Source organism: Leuresthes tenuis, unplaced genomic scaffold (genome assembly GCF_036924035.1).
Source record: "Leuresthes tenuis unplaced genomic scaffold, fLeuTen1.0.hap1 SCAF_12, whole genome shotgun sequence".
Classification (NCBI taxonomy): domain Eukaryota; kingdom Metazoa; phylum Chordata; class Actinopteri; order Atheriniformes; family Atherinopsidae; genus Leuresthes; species Leuresthes tenuis.
The window spans coordinates 15,766,296-15,788,878 of NW_027325366.1; the positions used below are offsets into that span (position 1 = coordinate 15,766,296).

Consider the following 22,583-nt stretch of genomic DNA (forward strand, 5'->3'; position numbering starts at 1 on the left):
GTAATACTTCAAATTGGCCTCTAGAGGTCAGTGTAAAACAGGGTAAAGAGATGATGATAAACCAAGTAATAACTGGCACATTGATTTCATTGAGGACTTATATTCATCTTTTTATGAATAATTACCTTTTAACTATTTGACTGTTACCCAATATGAGATTTAGAATAAATTCCTTAAGGTAAGAAACAAAACATGCACAGCTGTTGTAGTCTAGATCTGTTTAGTGAGTGTAATATAACTGTATTCATCACACAGGTGAATTATGGTGAGTTTTTTGTCTAGAGTGGGATACTTTATAACCATAGCCACATGACAAGTATCAAAGAGAGGAAAACATCACACAGACTGTTGTCATAACAACATATTGCAATGAACACCAAGTACCATCTGGTCTGAGATTTTTGAGGCACATCAAGAGGATGAGCCGATGGATAATCATTTCTCAGGAATAAGAATTGAACTCAACGATACAAACACAGCTCTGAAAATGCAGCGATGAGATTCCTGCTGGGAGCTCAGAAAGAAGTTGAGCGCCGAAGCTGACAAGTTTGCACAATCAAACAATGCGTGAGACCACAGATGTGATATTTAATGGAGGTCAGATACAGCGGTCAGTCAGGAGGCAAAATCAGGAAGTCGTGGGTAAGTATGCTGTCTGTTTCATAAAATCTATAATAAGAATGGAAAGTAGCAGTTAGGATATGAGGGGGAGAAGTTTTTATTGCATAATGTGCTTTGAGCCAAATGTCCTAATTCATAGTTGTTAGCAGCTCACACTCACATTAATCACACACATTAATCTGTATTCAAGCCTGGTTCAGACTGACCTTGAGCGTTTCACCTGAGGTATGCGCTTTGCATCCATTAAGTTGATGTGGTGTAAAACCATCTCACAGCATCAGCGTGAAGTGTCTATTACCACCGTCTTATTTCCTGTTTATATGGCAACTGCCTCAACATCCTGTTTTTAATTACTTCTCTCCAGCAGCAGATGCTTCTCACAGCAACCTGCTGTGGATTACTCCCCTGAGAACTAATGTGCTGTGACAGACCCCACTTTTCCAATCAATAACTCGCCCTAAATCTGCCATCTCTCTGCCTGCCAAACACACTCCCACTTCTAATGGCACATCATTTTCTTTAAGGGGGTGTAATTGCAGACTGTGGAAAGCTGTAGCCCTTTTCGTTCCGACTACGCAGATACTGTAAATGAATCTAAAAGTACAGAAACTGCAACATACAGGAAGTGATGGGGGCTTTACACTCTCGCCACCATTGTCATCACAGTTGAGAAAACGTTCACTTCCCTGTTTTGGCTGTGAAAGCAGACACTTCTGATAAATCTCCATGACCTTACTTTTGCTTCATAAACCTGTTGGTGCAAGCGTGTCAAGATGTTTGTTTGATTTCTGGGGTAAGTGTGCCATTTTATTGTCCAGGCAAATCTACGGTGTCAGCTTTACATTTGAGTTAGCCGGAGAGCGTAATGCTGGCAGACATGTTTACAGCTGAATGTGTCGTTTGTTGCTGATTTACATGATTTATATGTGTCATTCCACACCGCTTTTGTTCCGTTACTGTTTTGTTTTACAACTTTTTTTAATATTTGGGAAGAATGCTATGTCTAAATTATGTTACATACAAAGTATGTGGAGAGTAAAAAAAGTTTAAAAAAAAAGAGTAAAAGTTAAAAAAAAATAATAATAATAATTCTTGCATTTAAAATACTGAAGTCACATGATTTCTCAAGAATACAGACCTCCAGTTCCTCATGAATACAAATTTCACTTTCACCAGAGTTATTTTAAACATTTACTTTTTATTAGTTTGTTTTCCTGTTATTTAATTTTTAACCAAAAACTATCTGTTGTTGAAAGCCACGTATAGACAGACACGGTCTGCTGCTCTTCCTTTTTCTTTCAGAGTACAGCTGCACAACTTTTAAAAATAAGTATTCAAATCACCAACAGCAGGCTCTGGAATCTGCAAAACATGCATCTGTCCAAATTTACAGGCAGCCTCTGGCTATTTCTGCCACACTGTTTCAGCTGGAGATCGGATTGGTCCAGACTATGTGTTCTGTTTACCACATTACCTGAGAGGAAAATCCAGATTTCTGTGGAATTTTATTCTTTGTTCTTTGTTTTTTCTTAGATTTCACTCATTTGGACCGATGCCGGATTATTTACTCATAAGTAAGTTGTCATCCGTTCCTCATCAGGTCATCTGAAATCTGACTGATTATATCAGTAATTATTTGTTGATTTATTTGTTGATTCTAGAATTGAATTGGAGAAAAAGATTTGTAAATCATTTAAATCCTACATTCACCTGGAGATGGTGCAGAGACAGCACATCAAATGTTGAAACTGAGAAATGGTATTGTTTAGAATATGTTGTCGTTAGGGCCGTGGCAGCAGAGTCAGTGATTAAAAAAGTTTCAACTTTTATTTGTGGATGCGGCAAACAAACAAACTGTGTTCAGAGTCTGTGGTTTAAGGATTGACATTGAATATAAAATCATATAGAATCACATAGTGCCATCAGATGCCAGATGCCACCAGACTTATCATCTGTTTAAAGAGGTTTTTCTGAATCACACCTCTTTCCAAAGAGCCCCCCCCCCCCCCCCCCCCCCCCCATCTTTTCTTCTTTTACTAAATCATGCTATAGGCCTCTTGTCAGCTAATCTAATCAGCAGTGAGATGTTCTGCCAGGATATTATTTTCTTTAGCATTACACAACTTTTCCAGTCTTTTCTTGCCTGATCCCATCATTTTTTAAACTTGCTGGCTGGCATAAAATTTTAAATAAACATATGTATTTCCCAACGCTTCGCAGTTTCAACAAGTCATCTGGTGACTCTGAACAATTTTCAATAACACCAAAGGTTTAAAAGGTTTGCAAACAATTTGATAATGTGTCTATTCATTTTTTACACAACATTATAACTTTAGAGGTTTACTCAGTTTCTTGTTGGTCACTCTTCAAATAGACATACAGTACATAATGGTCAAAATATGTCTTTCCACTTGCTACCTAGCAAGAGGCAAACCGGTATTTTCATATCGGCGTATTAGCAGGCCTTCAGCTTGTAAGAGAGGATATTTAAACCTAAAAGTTACATCAACTGTATAGAACAAATAACAGTGACTTGTTGTCATCTTTTTCAGTATGAGGGTGGATTTAAACTCCTCCAACATGTCTTTGGAATCCGGGACTATGAAGCCGGAGCAGGGGCCTATGGAGTACCGCATGGCAGGCCTGGTTTTCTACTGCTTCGTCTTCATCATAGGAGTCATAGTTAATCTCACTGCATTATGGGTGTTTTCCCTGACCACCAAGAAAAGGAACTCTGTCACTGTCTACATGATTAACGTGGCCATGGTGGACCTGATCTACATCGTGCTGCTCCCTTTCAGATTGGTTTATCTCCACCAAGACTACTGGCCTTTTGGCGATATTTTCTGCCGAATCACTGCGGCTCTCACAATCTTCTACCCCTGCATGGCTCTGTGGCTGTTCGCTTTGATCAGCGCTGACCGCTACATGGCCATTGTACAGCCAAAGCATGGCAAAGAGTTGAGGAACGTCCCAAAGGCTGTGATGGGTAGTTTGGGGGTGTGGCTCATGACTCTGGGCAGCACAGTGCCTGTGCTCTTCTCCGACGATGACCCTGATCGCAAATCCAACTTCACCACCTGCATCAAGATGCAAGATATCATCTTTTTGCGCCATGACAACCCTATCAACTTTGTGCGACTCATCTTCTTCTTCCTGGTGCCTATATGTATAATGATAGGCTGCTACTTTGTCATTGTCGATAATCTAATCCATGGCCGCACCTCTAAACTCAAACCTAAAGTGAAGCAGAAGTCTATCCGGATCATCATCACACTCATTATCCAAGTGTTGGTGTGTTTTGTGCCTTTTCATGTGTGCTTGGTGGTTCGACTGTTGGGGGATGGCAAAGATGGGGGGTTTAGCACATGGGCAGTCTTCACCACATTCCTGATGAATCTAAGCACAGTCCTGGATATAATCTTGTATTACATTGTCTCCAAGCAGTTCCAGGACAGGGTGATCAGTGTGATTCTGTACAGGAACTATCTGCGAAGCGTGAGGCGAAAGAGCAGGCACACACACACAGGAAGCGTCAGGTCAATGAGCAACCTGACTAGTGCGATGATATGAAACTTCACTTCAAACAGCTTGCCGCAATTGTACATACTGTGCATGCTTTGGCGCAATGTAACACTGAATGCATCACTGTGTACTTTACACAGTTAATTATCGAAAGGAACCAAATATTGCAATTAATTTTCAAAGTGTAATTTACACTCACAGTATGGGAGTGCTGCTGTTGTGGCAAAAACATCTGTGTTCAGAGATGATTGACTCACCCATGAGACTTGAAATGTTTTCCATGCATCTTTCCTCCCTCAGACAAAGCACTGGAGTCTGTGACTCAGGTGCGATACGCGCAGGTGAAAATAAAGCTCCTAATCATGTAAAACAGCTCACAGTATCTTAGTGCTTGTTTTGTTATGAACAAACACTGAAACTCTTGTCAACCTTCTCACTACGTCAAAAAGGGTCTCAGCAGCCTCCGCAGGAAACAGTGGTGGGTTCTCAAAGGTTGCTGCTTTCAATTGTTGACTTAACCACAGCTAAACTCAGCCTCTGTGACTCATCAGTCCTACACGGGCCAAGTGAGCAAACGTTGCATGACATCACGTTTAACTCCTGCCATTTCATGTTTGTGGAGCCTGGATTTAAGACCAAACACGGGACATAATTACAACTCGCATTGCAAGCCTCCTAAAAGTTGCTGTAAATGTACCGACCAGGTGATGGCAGCATGGCACAGCTAAATCCCATCCACCTGCCAGAGCTCCAAAACATTGTGCTTTTTAAAAAACTTTAGCAAAGTGGACGCCACAAGAATTTTGTCTCTACTTCTTCTCTTGATACTTTTTGTTTTTGTACTATTTTCTTTGATGTAAACTGTTTTTTTAAATTTCAAACTGGTTTCAGTTTTTCCGGTTAACAACAGCCTTAACAGCTTCCTCAACCAGGAATCTGACTAAAGTGTGTTTATGGTGCAATGTGAATAGTATTGATTAGATGTTAAATGATTCAGTTGCTTGGAGTGCATTTACAGTAACATGCTCAAGAGATGTCAGGGAGGCTATTCGCTAGATTTACTGCAACCTTAACCTTTAAACAGAAAACCTTTTCAGCGCAGGGACATTTCAGTGTCAGGCCTCTGCTGCAGGTATAAAATGCAATTTATTCTTAATGTGTTTCTTAGATTAGAGACAAGCAATAAGTCAGTGCTGATTGGTGGCAGTTGTGTCACAGAGAAGAGGAAAATTTCAAAAGCTTTAAATGTGGTGATTTCTTGCACAAACTTCATCCAAGCTAAGAGTTAATCTTTGTCTGCCAGACCACATCCAGCAGACCTGAGGTTAAAAAACAAGTAAACCAAAGAAAATGAAAGAGAATTAAATCAGAAAACGTGTAAATTTTGTCTGAAAACTCAAATAAATTGAGCAAATGTGAACAGACAAACGAAAAAAAACAAACACATTTTGTGAGACACAACAAAACAGAAACGATGATAAAATTTCGCAGACTATCTTTAGATAGCCCGAAAAAACAATAGACTGTAACTTCAGAGAACAATACATTTCACAAAAACCAAACAGCGCACAAGAAAACTTTGGGAAATGCCACTTTTCTCACAGGAAAGAGGCAAACACACCAAGTTGTATAATACAGCATAACTTCTGGATACAGAACACTTCACAAAAATACAGAATCAGTCGATAGTTTTCCATTTTGTTTTCTTTTTGTTTAAGTCATTGTTCTGTCTTCTGAACTGTACTTCCTGTGTGCTTTTGCTTTTGCTGTGTTTTGTCCAGTGTTGTATTTTTTTCACCTCAGAGCCACCATACAAACACAGACTAAACTCAGTGCAGCTGGGTTACTATGTGATGTTTCTCTTTAGTTAGACAACTCTTGACCCTGTGGCATTACGCCATGTAACATCGAAGTGCTCATAACTCGCTGATCAATGGCATAACGTAACATATAAAAAGCAAAATAAAAAAAAAATTTTTTAATCTATTATCATAGATATCTAAAGAAATTCAGTTCATCTGAGAGAGAACCACAAGCAAACCCAGTTTCACTGAAACAAGTGAATGTAACATGTTGGTGAAATTAGAGACACACAGTTTCACAGAGACTCCATATGGTGTTTGGCTGCTTTGTGCAGTATTCATAGGTGAAGACGTGGCCACTCCATGTGATATAGCGAGGGTAGATTTACACTGTGTTAAATAAGAGGAGGCAGACTACAAGATTTCCATCTCACATGGAATATTGGCAACTGCACTCTATCATATGGTGATAGGTTTATTTGCCGGTGGACTACAAGTGGATTTATAACCAACAGGCCAAAGGTCGAATGAAACATCAGAGGGTCGTCTATCTGTCCCACCTGTTAGACATCAAAGAAAAACCAGTCATGCTGCTCACCGCAACTGGCATTTAAAACAATTAAGTTTCCTGTCAAGTCCCTGTGATGAATTATCCGGAAGCTTTAGCCGCCGTAATTCCAAATCTTCCCAACAAGTGCCTTTGTTGTACAGAAATTAATGAAAACAAGATTGTCTTTCATAGGAGCTGATCTAACAGCGCGACAGCCAGCTGCTCTTCTTTGGGAAGAAAAAAAAAAGAGAAAAAAAACAGTCAGCATTAAACACAGCTCTCACAAAATACTTTTTTTTCCTTCCACTCGTGTGGAAAACAAATCAGGCGGCAGGCGCAGTGGCCATCTGTTTTGTTATTTGATATGTGTGAATACATGTTGTAATGACTTTGTTTGTGAATCACTCTGCGCGGCAGAACACACGAGAGCTCTCGAAGTGCTGGAGTGTTCAAAGCTAATCATATAATTGGACACAATAGTCGATGACAAATGGAGACGCTTGGAGCCAGCCAGCTGGGGAAGTGAATATGTAATCATTGTAAAATCATATCATTTTTGCATATTTGAAGACAGCTTAATAGAGTTTGCATGTCAGCTCACCATCAAATGATGATCAGAGACAGTGTTGCTGCGATTGTTTTCAAAATCGTACTTTGCAGGGCTATTTATCTAAGTCTTGATTAAAAGTGTTTCTCAAGTGTTTGTGTCTCATGTGTTCATCTATGCACAGTTATGTTATGCTGAAGCAGACTTGGGACAAATGACCCCTTTGGGTTTCGAAACTGGAGTGTGATATAGAAGTAAACAACTTGCAGTAATTATTCCCAAATCGGGGTAGCGTGGAGCTTATCGAATCAAAAAGATTGTAAAAAGGTATCCACAAACTGCAACATCTGGCTCATATCTCTTATAAGTGTAATCATGAGCGTAAGTAAGCACGTTTGCAAAAAAACCTCGAACAAAATGATCATAGATGCAAACCACCAAACCATCCGAAACATGCAGTTTAACCATATGGAAAAACATTGTAATAGCGATAAATAATTCAAATGAACAGAACAAACTGAATTTGCGGCAGTTTGGGTTAAAGCACTGTTCCCCACACTTCCACCATACCGTTACTCTTCATATTGTTCCCATTAGAGATCACAAGGACATGAAAGAGACCCTATAATGTTATATAGATACAATACATATCCAGCCTCAGCTGGGCCTCCTCGTCTACTGTACAGCATTAGCAGTAAGCAGCTGCCTGCATTTACATCATTTAGTGTTTCTCTCAGGGCACTTTAATACACCCAACCTCTCCCCTGGTAAACTTTACAATAGGATGTTGAAGGATACTTCTGGACTGCGATAGGAAATGAGAGGCACATGTGCATGGATGTAGCTTTGCAGCAGCGGGTTCCCCCCTGTGATGCCAAGCTTAAGGGCTGCACAATGAGACTAATGGATTCCTTTTGCAGACAAAACTAGGTTAAGCACATGAGCTATTGTTCTTATATGTGGTAGATGCACAGTGATGTCTTACAGGAACAGTGTGAGGTGTTCTTTCAGTGCACATAGTTCTCAGGCAATCTGCGCCTGCATTGTCCTTCATCTCCATTAAAAGGAGATAATCTACTGCAAGAGTTGCAAATGCTATTAAACTGATTCCAATTGACCCTGTATTTAGCAGAGGATGGGAGAGTAAAGAAAATGTATGGCTTTGATTACAGCTGGGCATCTATTTTAGCAGATAGTTCTGTTGCTGATTCATACACACAGCCAGCCACCATTAGCAGGTATGAATAATGTAAGGCCCTCATTTCTCCCCGTGTGTCTCTTTTTTTTCCCCAACTCTCTGCTCGGTTAAGTGCACGTATGAAAACCTTGGCCTCCTCCTTGCCATGTTCTCCATAGATCAGATTCATTTTAAGTGTGTATAGCCACGTGTTCTCGACAGTGCTCAGTACGTGTTGGGATGTTTTTAAATGTATCATGTGAAGGTGAATAGGAGCTCTGTCGGAGACTGTGTCAGGCTGAGTTAATATTTAATCCGCTCTCACTTCGGTTTCTTTATGATCCACAGCATTGTAAGAAAACAGAAAGAGAATGCAACATTACACCATGGGCAAAGAGAACAAACAAAGACATTGCTGCTCAGGATGTAGTTTTATAAAAAAAAAAGCTTGTTAGGTCACTATTATGAGATTCCACCTGTGTCTATCTGCTCTGCCAGATCCATTGTGCCAAGTTGCCTGTACAGTAAGAAAGACGATGGCAGCTAATGGTAATGCACTTATTTCAGCTGATGTGCGCATGTAAACAGATGAAGAGAGGATCTGTGTGTGTGTGTGGGTGTGGAGGAAGAGACAGAGGGAGAGGGAGGGAAGAGGAGACTGAATGAAGAAGGAATGCATGGAAGAATGAGAGAGGCCCTTGACTTCCTCTGTTTGCACATCACGTCTGCTCTGCCTGAGCTCAATTACAGGATTGATACTCGGAGAGGAAACTTCATCATGTTGTACAGATGTCTTCACTGGGAGAAAGAGGGAGACGACACGTGTTGTCATTTCACGTTACATAGTCTGTGTTCACTCAAAACAAATAAAATGTGAAACAGTTGGAATATAGGCTTTATGCAAACAACGAGGACGAGCATAGAAATAGACCAAACTTAATTAAAGTGTCACAGAGGTGCCAAAAACACAGTAAGAAAGTAAAAAATATATAAACTTAAACATTTTTTTACTAAATGCTACAACAAACATCTCCGAAAACATGACAAAACAGCAAGAGAACAGAAAGAACAACAAAATATCTGAAAATGGAAGAGCTTAACAAAATGGGATTTTTCAGAAAAAAAGGTGGCCAAATAGAACACGCAAGAACATTACTCAGAACATGATAGGACAAGAAAAACAACAAGAAAAATGTTACGATTTTGAAAGCACAACGGAAAACCCTCCACAAAAGAAAACTGGAGAATATTTCAGGCGAAAGTTTCCAGAAACAGAAACCAACCTTTCTGAAAACACAGTGACACAAAGTCTCTCCCTCACTAAAACTGAAATTCACACAGAAAAATCTGAATTATGAGAAAGAAAAACAAAGGACGTCTTTAATTTCTTTGAATGCACAACGACAATTAGAGTCAAAACATCTCAGTCAACTCAACATTTAAGAAAATACTTTTTATTTTTCTAATTCTCTAATTCACGACTTGTCAAATGTTCTTTTTTTGGCGTTTTTTGTTGTATTTTCTGTTTTGTGAAAGGTTCTCGTTTGTTCTAAGACTTCTGGTTTCCCACTGTGTTTACCGCCTCAGGGACGGGAGACCACTTACCCAATGAATTGGAGGTCAGCGTGCCCATCGGATGAAGAATTTAACAATTGTGCTGAGTAAATTAATCTGAAACCATAACTTGTAAACAATAATACTCTTTCAGTGAGCCATTCAGCTCCATCACAGTAAACATCTTTTATAACCCAGACAGCTCTATAAAGTGCTTTAGGCATCATTGGGCACAACCGTCATTAGTCAGTGCCTGTGTGTAAATCTGAATAAAGCCACTGTGTTGGTGATGCTGCGCAGACACAAGCCCATATCTATTTTACACTGTTTCATTTCAAACGTGACACGAGCAGAGAACACACTCCACAACAATGGCCATGTTTTGCTTTAATTTGATTAGGTTTTGTCTCAGCAAATGCCAAGTCCTGTTTTGCCTCAAGAACATATCTCTTAATCACGTTCCATCCAGGCTGTGTCTTTCATCTAAATCTCATAGCCGTGGCTCACACCCAACTTTATTTTGCTGAAAGGTGGGGGGAAAAAATAGAAAAAGAAAGCTCACACACACACACATATGCTACACACGAATGCTCACATCCAACAAGGGGGAATACGATGACAAAAGCCCAGCTCTCATCTCTGCTGTATGAAGTGATGTTTGGTGTTTAGCCATGTGCACTAAACGTGTGCACGCACACGTGTGTGTCTGTCTGCAGGGCTCAGATCCATGTTGTTTGGTTTGCTTCTCCATTAAGAGAGCTGTAAAGGAGAGGGAACAGATGGCTGCTGGCCCGCTCTGTCCTGCATCCTCTCACAACTGCCACACTTCCTGTGCGTCCATTAATCTTCTCTCACTAGTCCTGCAGCACAACTTTATTAAAACAATTCAGGAGAGAGCGAACAACAAGCCCGCGCAGCTGTCAGGAGCAAAAGACAGAACCATTCGTCCACAGAAGAACGGCCTCGGATTTCTAGACGCATCTGTAAAACAGCTAGAGTACAATCTGGATGGCTTTGAAGCAGACTCTGCAAAGCACTCGCTGTAGTCGAGGCACAATAAATGCTGATTAGAACACCTCTGGAGCTGCTGTTGATACTGCGTTCACGGGTATAGTTTGTCAAACTTAAACACTGGAGGCTCGAGCTGCTTGCCTGGGATAAACTACTGTTTCCTCCTGCTCCAGACGCTTCTGAGAAATGCTGCGTAACAGTGAAGTTTGGCCTTTGACTGCAGAGAATCCCATGAACATAAAGCCATTAGGATTTTTGACCTGTTTGAGAAGAAAATGAATGACCTTTTACACAAAACACTGCATGAATATGCAATGTTATAACTGCACAGGGCCTCATTTTGTTTCTCCTGCTTCACACAGGAGGAAATATATATGACTATTCAGATACCCCGCGCAAATTTACACGTTGCACTTTCATGACAAATATTCTAGGAACACAGCTCTATTTGGCCATGCACTCCGTGTCCATAACAGTCAGTGGGTAAATTGAAAAATCAATTCCAATTTAAATTATTGGAATAAAGAACTCCAGGAGCCAGAGATGAAAAAAAGAAAAAAAAAACCTTCTTCTTCTAGATCCCCTTTAATTGGAAAGTCATTTCTTCAGGGTATTCTAATGGTTCTGAGGGAAGATTGCAAAATAAAGTTGATGAGCTCGGGGGAGGGGGGTTTGATAGCGTGTGCTTGTGTTTGTGTGTGTTCTACTGACCCTGTGTGTTGTCTTTGCTCCACCACACAGCGCTCAGTCTTCCCCTCCCTTATGACAGAGGCACCAAATGAAGACTAATCCAGTGGGCTCACACACACTCAGACACACACTCCCTCATGCCTGTGGTCACTCGTCTCATCCATCTGCTATCTGGAGGAGTGTCGGGGGCTCTTGGGTCAAACTAAATTAACCATCCCTCGTCACAATTGTAAAAATGTAATTGGCTTAATATAACCAACCCTGGTGATTTGGATACTCGGGCTGTGAGTGATTTTGCAAAACCTTTCAGATGCCACTTCAGATATGAAGCGGCTTCAAAGTCTGATGTTGTTTTGATAGATCAGGACATTAAGTGGCTGCATAAAATGCTAAAGTAAGCTTTGTGGTTCTAATTAATTTAAAAAATGACAACAGTACTATTGTAAGAGTAGTGACTGATATTGGAATGTATCTTTAATTATTCAAATACCTTTACTTATGTTTGCTGGGATGACAGGCAATTAGATTAATGGTATTTTCCTCGCATAGTGTATTTTAAAAACGTATTCCTTGATATGAATGGAAGGAACCACTCCAAGGACTGTAATCAATTTTTCCATTAACAGTGGATGACACGGTTACTGGCACTACTGCTGGCTTTTAGTAATGAACTCACATAGAGCTGTTGTCCATCTCATGCAGACACTGCAGCTCTCCTCAGTTCAACTAAACTGGCAACTTTCATTCACGGCTTATGTTTGTCAGTATGCTACAATGGCTGTTTTGGTTCACTCTCACAGCTCCCATGGTCGTGTTCAGCAGAAAGCATCAAAAACCAAAATCAGAACTAGAACAGAGCAAACCTTGTAAGATGCTTCCATGTATTTCTGCAAAATCAGAACCATAATTGGTCAGCACTTCTGGCCTGAGCAGTCACCACCCACCATCAACTCTATGAATACATTTGAAAAATAGGTGTTTAAATGGGTGCAAAATTAGTGGGTTTGTCTTTTTATATAGTTTGGTGTAGATTCTCAGTCATCCAGGTCATGGTAATCCTAAGAGTTTGAATAAAGGCAACTGAAGAAGGATTACAAATTTGGATCATTAGACATCCTGCGTCTTCAGTCAATATGTGCTTTGAATTCACACGTTGTGTTTATTGGTGTATGACTATGGAATGTGCTCAATGTACGGAATAAAAAGTCCTGTGTGAATGAGTCAGTTTGGCTTACAACGAGGGTTACTTTAAATAGTCAACAAGACTAGAAAAAAGAATGCAGTCCTTTTAAAGTTCCCTTTATGTCGTTGTTTGGCCACATTAGGGGTGTCACAACATAATGGTACTGACTGTGATAACTGTGATATTAAAAGAATCAAATGTCGATGATGTGTTGATAATACACATATGATGATATTGTGATTGGTCACATCTGATAGAATCACATTACTCAATAAAGATTCTTGTACACTTTTTAAAGTTTTTGCCTTTCAATTCAATTGCCAAAGACAGGAGACAAAAACCTAAAAAAGAAAGCTCCACTGGTCTGGAAGCACTGTTTACCCAAATTCTGTATTGATATTGCAGTGGCATCATCAGTATGACTGCCTACGCCATGATATTCATGTACTGAAAATTGGACATTGTGTCAGCTCAGTGCCAGATACTGAAATACAGATGATGTGTAGTTCCAGATAGCTTAAGCTACCAAAATGTGTTGGTCTTATGGTTACAGCCCAGAAGTATTCATGAAAAAAAGTAACTTGGGTGCTGAAACTGAACCAGATCGTCATCAAATCCAAATTCAGGTCAACACCCAGGGTTCAGTGTTGGTCAATTCAAAGCTCCAAGTGGAATAAACCTCCACACCCAAAATCTCACCAAATTAGACAATAATCGTTGGCACAGAGCTGGCATGGCAAAAGTGAGCTGATGCCAGAACAGATACTTAGCCACAATGGGTCTGAATCAGTGGGCTCCCAGGGACTGTAAAGGACTTCAACAGCAAACCTGACTTCATGGGCACTCCTCAATGTGTTGTTTCCTGTGTTTTCTCCTATTGTCTGTACATGCTATGAAAGAAGTTTACAGTAACAATGTCATCAGAAATGTAAAAAAAAAAATTATCATTACTTCTTAAGTATTTTAATTGATGCGCGGTCAGAATTCGACACCATCTTCACTATGCCTTTAATAGATGCAAATATTTGTACAAAGCCCGTTATCACCTCCATGATTCCAGCTGTTAAACCATTAACACTTCAGTACAGCACAAGTGGAAGCTTTAAATGGGTATGTCACCCTCCACAGGGATGAGCACTGCCTGGATTAAAAACAAAAATCAGACTTTAGAAGTTGATACTGTCTTGCATTGTATCAAAAGGGTGAGGCACACTAGAAAATCTTGTGTAAATCAAACTAAGTCTCTTTCAGCTCCTCACATGCCAAGCTAGTCTGAGCCCTTTCTCAGTCGCCTTGTTGACATTAAGGAAGAGCTGTGCGGAGACATTTCCATTCAAGAAACTTGTTGACATAGTTATCAGACATCAAAAGAGCCTGGTGTCATTTTGAAAAGGCCTTATGAGCGTAATGGAGATGTTAAAGGGCGTGTTGGCCCCAAATATCACAAAAGGATCAGACGATATGAACGAGCTTTGACTGAAAGACTGAAAGGGGAGAAAGCGTGGAAGGGGGAAAAAAAGAAAAAAAAACACCTCTAAAACACATTCTCTGGAGACAGACGGGGAAGCGCTCGGCTCCATTTCCGCCCAAGAAGAGCGGAGTTAAAAGGTGGCCCCTGTACAAATGAAACTCAATTTCACGCCACATTATCCCTCCCTGTTCTCTTTCTTGGCTTTCATTTTCATTAAGACCAGAGACAATCATAAATTAATAATTACTGCCGAATGTCTAAGCACAGGCCGCAGTCCTACAGCCCTCCTCTTGCCTCTGTGGTCTTCCATGTTCATGCTTGCAAAATGTTAATTTAGATAATGTGGCCTGGCCCTTGTCAGATAAAACTGTTTTGTAGTTTCACTAATACGTAATGGTCTGTCTGATTAGGTGACATTAGTCCTATCTTTCAGACGATCATCCTGAACCTTCCTAATGTCTCTCCACAGACTCAGGGCACCACTCAGCTATCAAGAGACGCGCAATAGTGCTGCTTTTGCTAAATGGTCATCTCCTGGTTGCTACGATGAGCCAGGAATTAGCTCAGCTGGGGTTAACAGTGCAGTTGACAATATCCTGAAGTAGAAATACAAATGTGCTTCTCTTCTGTCAAACTTTCTTTGCTTTTTTTGTTGTCCCAAAAGCCGCGTTTCTTCAGCTGGTCAAGCAAGCACAAAGCAAACAGCAAATTGTGCAGTGTGACATTAGGCGTAGCAAAAGGAGTCAGGATCATGCGGAATAATCACATCTGGATGATGTCTTTACGAGCTCGTCTCCACGTGAAGCCAAGTAAATAAAACGCGCAGCTCACACGGCTTCGAATGCTTTGAATATGCAATCAGCAATGTGCTTTCCACACTGCAGAGAAGGAAGTGCAACGCAACAACACATCTATAATGCACATTTGGTATTTAAAGTCTTCGTGCCTCGTGGTCATATTTGTACTGAATCGAATTTATTACTAAATGTGCAGTGATATGAAACATGTAGCTGCGGGGCCTCTTCTTCTCCTCACATGCCAGTGCAGGAAAAGGCACCAGAAAGAGAAATAAACAGAATATGTGAGTAATAGCTGTAAACAGCCCACTTCTCACGAGCTCACTGGAGGTGAGCGGAGGGAATCTTTCACAGCGGCAAACGGGAGCGATCGAGTCATTAAACGGATGAAGCGATCGTGATGTCAGTTTCTTTCAGTCCGGAGTGAGCTGAAGTTTTCCGAGTGGAGCTGCGACAGTCAGCACGAGCCCGAGAAGAAGCACGGTCTGGTGATTGATTGCCCATTGTGTGTCATATTGTTCTTTCAAGGTTGATTGAAACTTTAACCTCATTTTTAATAAAAAAAAAAGAAGAAAAATCTTGAAATATTTCAGGCCTTGAATTTTTACAATGCAGCACTGAATTATGCAGCAATCAGTCAATTATTCATCTCTGTGGCCGTGTTATGGCCATGCTTTAAAAAGCATGCAAAATGGGAATGGGCCAGGCATGCTGTGTCAACACATTTCACTCAGAATTGCTTACAGAAGAAATCTGTCCCCCAATGTCGATTTCACATTTTGCATGTGTGCGTGCGTGTGTGTTCCAAGAGCCTGTACCTGTTCTGCAGCGATCCCCGAGGACCACTACTGTGTCTCTGGAGCAAAACATTTAACGTCACCAGAGAGAAGTTTGTACGCCTAATCATTCAAAACATGTGGCAGGAGCAACGCGGAATTAAAATAACAACTGGAGTGCTGCTTAAAGTGCATGTCGTGATGCATGACGCCTCAGCAAGTACAACTGGTGAAAGGAGGGCTTGTTTATTTTCTGGGCATATATCGTGAATTAGGGCCATACAAGTAGAAGTACACATGAAATAATTTATTTACAGTGAGCTTGGTCACACCCTCATTTACATATTTTGTCTAGGATTAGCCTATGCATTTAAAAAAAAAAAAAAAACACACTCTCACATGCAGGTCAAAGCGCGCACGCACACACACACACACACACACACACACACACACACACCCTCTCAGAAAAAGAAAGGAAAACGAACACAAGATATTCCATATGATTATGCGTACATTATTTTTTTACTGCTATACAAAGCGAAGAACAATATGCTCATTCATTTTTCTACAGTACAGAATACCTGCAATGTCTTTTTTTTTCTTCCTTTTTTTTTTTCTTTTTCGTTTGGGCATACATACATAGAAAAGGGTTAAAAGACTGAGGGCTGATTGTAAATGTCTCAAAAACACCAAAAAACACAACAGTGATTCGGAAAAAAAGGGGAGGGGGGGGGGGGGGGGGGGGGGGGTGGGTGGCGGCGGCCGCTGCCCCGAAACGCTTCCATCTCCAGCTGTTCCGTTTCGCCGCCTCCGTGGTGATGATCCACGCGTTTTGTTTTTTTTTTACGTGTTAGTGGTATCAATCTGCATCTGGAATGTTACGTCTCCCTCAAACCGCTCCACGGCAACAGAACCGGGCTCGGGCAACATACTCTATCATCAACATGTTAACTTTATTTGAGTTTGAAGTACAATGAAGAGATGTTTTCGAGAAGCTATATAAGTTATCAGTGACAACAGACCTAGACACTCCATTGAGAACAAAAGGAACAAACACATCGTGAACATGGGACACTCCACTCCTGGCGTTCTTGATTGTAACACATAAGGTCTAAACTGTTTTGTAGTTAAAGGACTGACATCAGCTCATGACTAGAGAATATACACAGGTGTTTCATCACCACAATTCCATCAGAATACCATGAAACACTATAAACCAAAACATGTACTCGTGTAGGTTAAACAGGGATTTTGAGCAGTGCCACCAAACGGTGCTTTAGTTTCCAAAAGTTGCATCCTGACTCGATTGTTTCTCAGACTGGCACAGCATGATAAGTAGATCGGACACTTTTAAGAAAAAAAAAGAAACTCCCCCCCACCACCACCCCCCAAAAAAAGCTTTGAGAGGTGCTTGTTTCAGAGCGTGTCTCGTGACAAAAAAAATGTACAGTAAAATTCCAAGAAATATTCATCTTTGTTACAAAGATTACAGTACTATCAACAGCAAAAGTCTTTTATTCTGAAAGTGAATTGTTTTAATAATGGTTTCAAAATCGCCTGGGCTCGAGTGAGTCAACCCTAGTATTTGTTCAGCACAATATAGGATTTATTAAATATCATAATTCCAGGACACACATTTACATGCCTGCATGCTTTCTCACCGAAAATGGCAGCTATAGGAAAGAATGATGGCTCAGAGATAGAACAAAACAAAACTGGAGGTTTATATAAATGGTGGTATTGTTTGCCTAATAGCTCTACTGCATACACAATACCTCTTAACGTTATATACACATACCTTATCAATCCACTCGGGCTGGGTAGAGTGGGTTTGCCTATCATTAGCATCAGATCTTGTATGTACAACAATGGTAGAAAGGAAACTTGATTGTATTATCATCTAATTTAGAAAACATCAAAACCAAACATCAGTCGTCTCTTCTGATGAACACGTGGACCGACACACACACACCCGCCCCGCCCCCCCCCCCCCCCCCCCCCCCCCCCACCCGCCCAAGGGTCGTTTTTAGCTTCTTAGAATTCAATTTGAAATACAAAACAAAACTTCAGTCGGTTTTTCTATTTTGAAGCTTTTTCGCTGGCTGAGATACAGTATAAAAAATCTTCAGTGCTGTGAATTTACGAGTTATTACCACAATGTACCATGGGTACATTTTTACTGTGCTCAGTATGTTTGTTTATCCTTCGCCTCGGCCAACCGGTCGCGTCAAAACCTGCTTTACCAAACTACTTTCGCGTCGGCCTCCGTGATGAAAAAAGACTTCTTTACTCTACATTCAGACTCAACCTCCTCCAGCATTTGGGGTGAACACAGCATTTCCACCTACAAGCAGCTCGACTTCCCTCCATCGCTAAATCGGGCCTGGATAAGGGCTCCTTCGAATCTTCATGGGTTTTGTCTTTTTTTCGAGATTTTTTTTCTTTTTCTTTTCTCCAGCTCCTTTTCGTGGGATTATCAGTACATCACTGTGGTTTTCAGGAACAGTCTTCCATCTGCAGCAGAGGACACACAAACACACACACAGAAGCCAGAGATTAGCCAACAGCTAACATCTCGCTGATGCAAAAATGCATTACTCAGGATGTGATTGTTGGTGCAACTTTGAAATGTTGCCCTCTGGTCTTTGGGTTTTCGGCGGAGTTTGCGATGAATTCATAAGCTGATTTAAGGATAAGATCGAGTTTGGCTGCCGTGACAAATATGATTAAATATCAGGCACAGTAATTAACTTTAGTACTTGGAAAGATACAAGAACATTCGAAGCAGCTAACGATGCATTGTGAGATCATATCCAGTACTTTAGTCAGGATATACAAACACAGTTCCACTGTTACCTTCGCATTTTATCATGAAATTTAAAAAAAACACGCAGCAATGATAACAGCATTGAAGCTAATAGAGCTAAAGATCACACATGTTTAAGACAGCGCTTCTGATCTGCTTCTTTGAGCATAATACTGCATTGAAGAAGTAAAGTGCTCCCTCCAACTGACATTTCCTGCAGGGAAATAATGTTTATTGAAACCGGCAGACATTCCTCTGCTCCGTTATCTCCAGACACCTCCAACCTAACGAGCTTTGTCCACTGCCAGGGAACGCTCTTGTCGGAGTGTTCGCCTGAGCGAGCAGCCGCTGCTCCGACACCGAGCTGGTAAAAGCATCTGTTAGGCGCAGCTCAGGAGCCTGCTTGACGTTTATTACCTTCGCATTTTCCACTGCCTGAGAACGCCACAGTAATGCCTTTAAGAAACATACCCCTCTATGGCAGTACGCCTGAATAATTCAACGGTAAAGAGAAACCCACACAAAGACATTTAGCAATGCGAGTTGTTGGACATGACACAAGCAGCGCAGGTGCCTGCCTGCTGGAGAATACACCTGGTTCCAATCTCCTGGAGTACATCTACTTCTGCTGGGAGTCATCTGAGCGGCGGCTTTTTTTTCTATTACTAAAGAGATGCCCCCCCCCCCCTATTCTATCAATCAGAATTCAAAACTTGTTCTTGTTCAAAGTCTTATCTATACTATTGCATGATAAATATTTGATGATTTAGTGCTGCTTAACCTTTCAGGCCGTGTTTTATGTATTGCGTACCGACTCAGGAGACAACAAAAGCTTGTTGGGTGCGCATGAGTGTGTGTACAGTGTGTGTGAGGAGGAGGAGGGTGGTGGTGGTGGGGGGGGGTGTACAAACACACAGGCTAATTACCCAGCACTGCCGTAGGTCTCAAAGGCATTGCACTCTGGCTGCCTCTCTTCAAGCAACAACCACGAGTTCTGTGTAAAAGTCATTACAGCATGAACGCGGCGGCGTGAGGAACGTAACGCCGAAGAGGGGGCCGGAGAACGCCGAGAGAAGGGCGGAGCGGGACGCACAACTCGACGCGCGCGAGCCTTCCGCGACGAGAGAGGACGAAACGTCGCCTCGCAGCCTGCCCGGCTTCACAGTTGTGGCAATTTATAGGGGGCGTTAATGAAAACAAAGGCAATTTGATGATTTGACGGATGATGAGGTTTAATGCATTGCGGAGAAGGCTGTTAAATATCGCAGCATTCGACTTCTAAGAGATGGAGTTATGGTGAGGCGGGGCTGATAAAGCCGGTCGCACCGATTCAAACAGCAATCAGCGGGCAATATGAGCGCAAATGTTGAAACATCTGCTTTACATACGCGACGGGGAGGGGGAAAAAAAAAAAAAAAGGTGTCTTGACACACTGTTTTATGAGAGACTCATTAAAATATGTGGAAAGTTTAGTATTTTTATATTCAAATCGAGATGAAAAGTTCATTAAAGAGAATAAATATTTCATTAGATGCTAAATAAAACAAAGGGAATTTTTGTCTTCTCTCAGCATAAAATTCCTTTGAAAGATTAATTAATACATGTAAATTATGCAAATTATGCCCATGCAAATATTTTATGAAGACAATTAGGGGATCCATTAATTACAGTCTTTTTTGCTTCAGTGACATTCATTCATTTAATTTTAATTTCACTTTAACTGTTCTGATGTTTAATCTTGCAACAAAGAACTTTATCTCTGCGCACAGGGTCGTGTAAACTTGCCGAACACGTCGAAGGGTTGACGGGGGGGTGGGGTGGGGGTGGGGGGGGGAGCGGCAGGGAACCAGAGAAGATACTGGGGGAAGATATTCGCACATGCACCGTTGCCAGGCAGTGCTGGCGAGGTACGGTCCCAGTCGCTCGCCTGCCTGTGAAAAGAGCCACGTTCCCACTTGGACCCGATTCAAAACACTGTAAAAGCAATTAATAAACACAGACTGTGTTAATATCGCAGAATTAGAGAAGTGTGACAAAAGACAAATAGAAATAATTAGTTCTCTAAAATTATGCCCTCATTATTTTTTCCCTCTCCCCTCTTTTCCATTCGCCTCCCTGAGTTTGGAGTCGAGAATGCACCCACACATTTCTCTTGGCTTTCATGCGGGTGATAGGCTTGTTTTTTTTCCCTTCCCCCCCCCCCCCCCTTCTGCTTGTGTAATTTATCAACATCATTTTTTGCCATTTGAGGTTAATTATACGGCGAAGCTTGCAGAGCAGAGTAGAGGAGACATGGGTGGCAGACAAATGCTTCTCTAATTGAACAAAACACAAAAGTGAAGCCTGCTATTCGGTTTCATTCCACTCTTCAAGGCAATGATCAGAAAGACCTAAAAAAGAATGATGTGCTCCGTGGTCACAGTGTACTGTTTTACAGGGATTACATCAAATATATATGTATAAACTGACTACACTTCATACAGGACAATGGCTGCTGTCATTGTACAGTAAGTGAGAAGCTTCAGCACATTTAATTTGGTACAATTTCACCACAAAGAGCCAGCTCTTCATAGCAGATTTACTAATTTGCTATGAAATAGGGGGCTATAATTAATCTGTATCTGGAAGGTATCTTTGTATTCAAATGATGACATATGGATTTCCTTTTTTTTGGTTGGACATCAAACTGTTTCAGATCCCCACAGTGACTGAATGACATTTAATTAAGGAAGAGCCATCATTTCTCTAGGTGCGGTTTTTTTTCTCCCCTTATTTTTTTTTTTTTTTTTTTGCCCTTTCACAAAATATCAGTTCAAGTAGACTAATCGCACATTAAACAGTTAACGGGGGCCCCGACTTACTCTCGCGTGCAAAGATGAATATTTTGCCGCGTTTCACAGCAAATTACATGCAGCATTTTGCCAGATAAATTGGGACCTCTCCCACTGATAAGGGGCGGCTCTGAGCAGACGCAGCTGAGGCGTATTAAAGCAAGACGTTGGAGTAATAATGAGGATATTCAACCTCTGCAAGGTGTCTTGCATCTGGGTAAACACAGATAGCAGACAGTCTACAGAGGTTATCACTACGGCGCCCTTCCCCAAACACAAACTGCACCCCCAAGGCTAACAAACAAACAAACCATTAAAAATGTACAAGGCTTATTCATAAAATGGATTGATTTACCCTGATTATTACTATCGAAGGAGAGATTGCACTGCTTTTTTTGCCGTTTTATGACTCATTAATGCTTCCTGAGTTGTAAATAAGCAACTTTTCTTTCGTCGTTTTAGCCGAATTGCTCCAGTGGTCTGCCGGCTGCAACGCATTTGTTCTGACAAAGAGCTGTCTCCGAAAAGCATCGCAAGCACTAAAAGTCAAGCAAAAGAATAATATTATTCCGACAGAAAAACCAATGATCTTGACCTAGTGCTGTGGCCCAGATGGTGGTGTATGTCTGAACAGCAGGCACAGAAACACTAATGTTCATAAACTGAAGCTGTGCGCGTGCGTGTGTGTGGGTGTGTGTGTGTGTGTGTCGGGAGTGGGGGGCAGAAAAAAAAAAAGAAAAAAAAAAGAGCAAAAGTGAGAGCCAGGGAAAAAAGAGAGAGATTTATTGTCTCATCTGAGCCCCTGTACCTTGTATTGTCCTTTCAGCATCTGTTCTTCCACTGCTGCGGTCACTCTCCATCTCAGGGGTCAGAGAGTCTGCGAGAAGAGAGGGATCACCGCCGTTAAACATGCCTGACATCCACCTATCACCGTGCCACTTTCGCAGCGCCGCTCGAGCCTTCGAGCTATATATCTGCCGAATGTATATACCCCAAAGTGAGTGCCGGGCGACATTGGGTCTGTCGCTGGAATTATCATCGGCGATTTTTAAATAAAATATAAGTAAATGAACTAATAATCCATCAAATCAGGGCCCGCCTCCGAATGTTTGCTCTCATAAAGCTTGATAAAGGCAGTCAAATGTTTTAACATGGGAAAATTGCCCTTGAACTTGAAACAAACAGTCGTATTTTGTAATTGGTCTAATAACTCTGCGCTGCACACTGCTGGTGGCAGACCAA

At 41.3% G+C, this 22,583-nt stretch overlaps 2 protein-coding genes across 8 annotated transcripts in view; one reads left to right on the forward strand and one right to left on the reverse strand.

Annotated features, from left to right (window-relative positions):
* Positions 1-1,244: 1,244 nt before the first annotated feature.
* gpr18 (G protein-coupled receptor 18) lies at positions 1,245-4,757 on the forward strand. 2 transcript variants are annotated; one of them, XM_072396613.1, is made up of 3 exons: positions 1,246-1,414; positions 2,155-2,195; positions 3,174-4,757. In XM_072396613.1, the coding sequence occupies exon 3, from the start codon at positions 3,175-3,177 to the stop codon at positions 4,192-4,194; it is 1,020 nt and encodes a 339-aa protein (XP_072252714.1). In that variant the 5' UTR covers positions 1,246-1,414; positions 2,155-2,195; position 3,174; the 3' UTR covers positions 4,195-4,757. The 2 variants fall into 2 exon arrangements, with proteins under 2 accessions (XP_072252715.1, XP_072252714.1); XM_072396614.1 differs by lacking the exon at positions 2,155-2,195 and having other exon boundaries at positions 1,245-1,414.
* Positions 4,758-17,706: 12,949 nt separating this feature from the next.
* dachd (dachshund d) overlaps positions 17,707-22,583 on the reverse strand; it is an 89,650-nt gene continuing 84,773 nt past the window's right edge. For 5 of the 6 annotated variants that reach the window (XM_072396623.1, XM_072396622.1, XM_072396625.1 and 2 more), the window contains 2 exons: positions 22,150-22,218; positions 17,707-18,218 (listed from right to left, as the gene is read on the reverse strand). In XM_072396623.1, the coding sequence (XP_072252724.1) occupies positions 18,181-18,218; positions 22,150-22,218 (107 nt within the window). In that variant the 3' untranslated portion in view covers positions 17,707-18,180. The remainder of the gene's footprint in view (positions 18,219-22,149; positions 22,219-22,583) is intronic. The other variant, XM_072396626.1, reaches the window with a different exon arrangement.

What these genes read in the sequence shown, in the direction of transcription:
- gpr18 (XM_072396614.1), top strand. Translation starts at nt 3,175, where the DNA reads ATGAGGGTGGATTTAAACTCCTCCAACATGTCTTTGGAATCCGGGACT.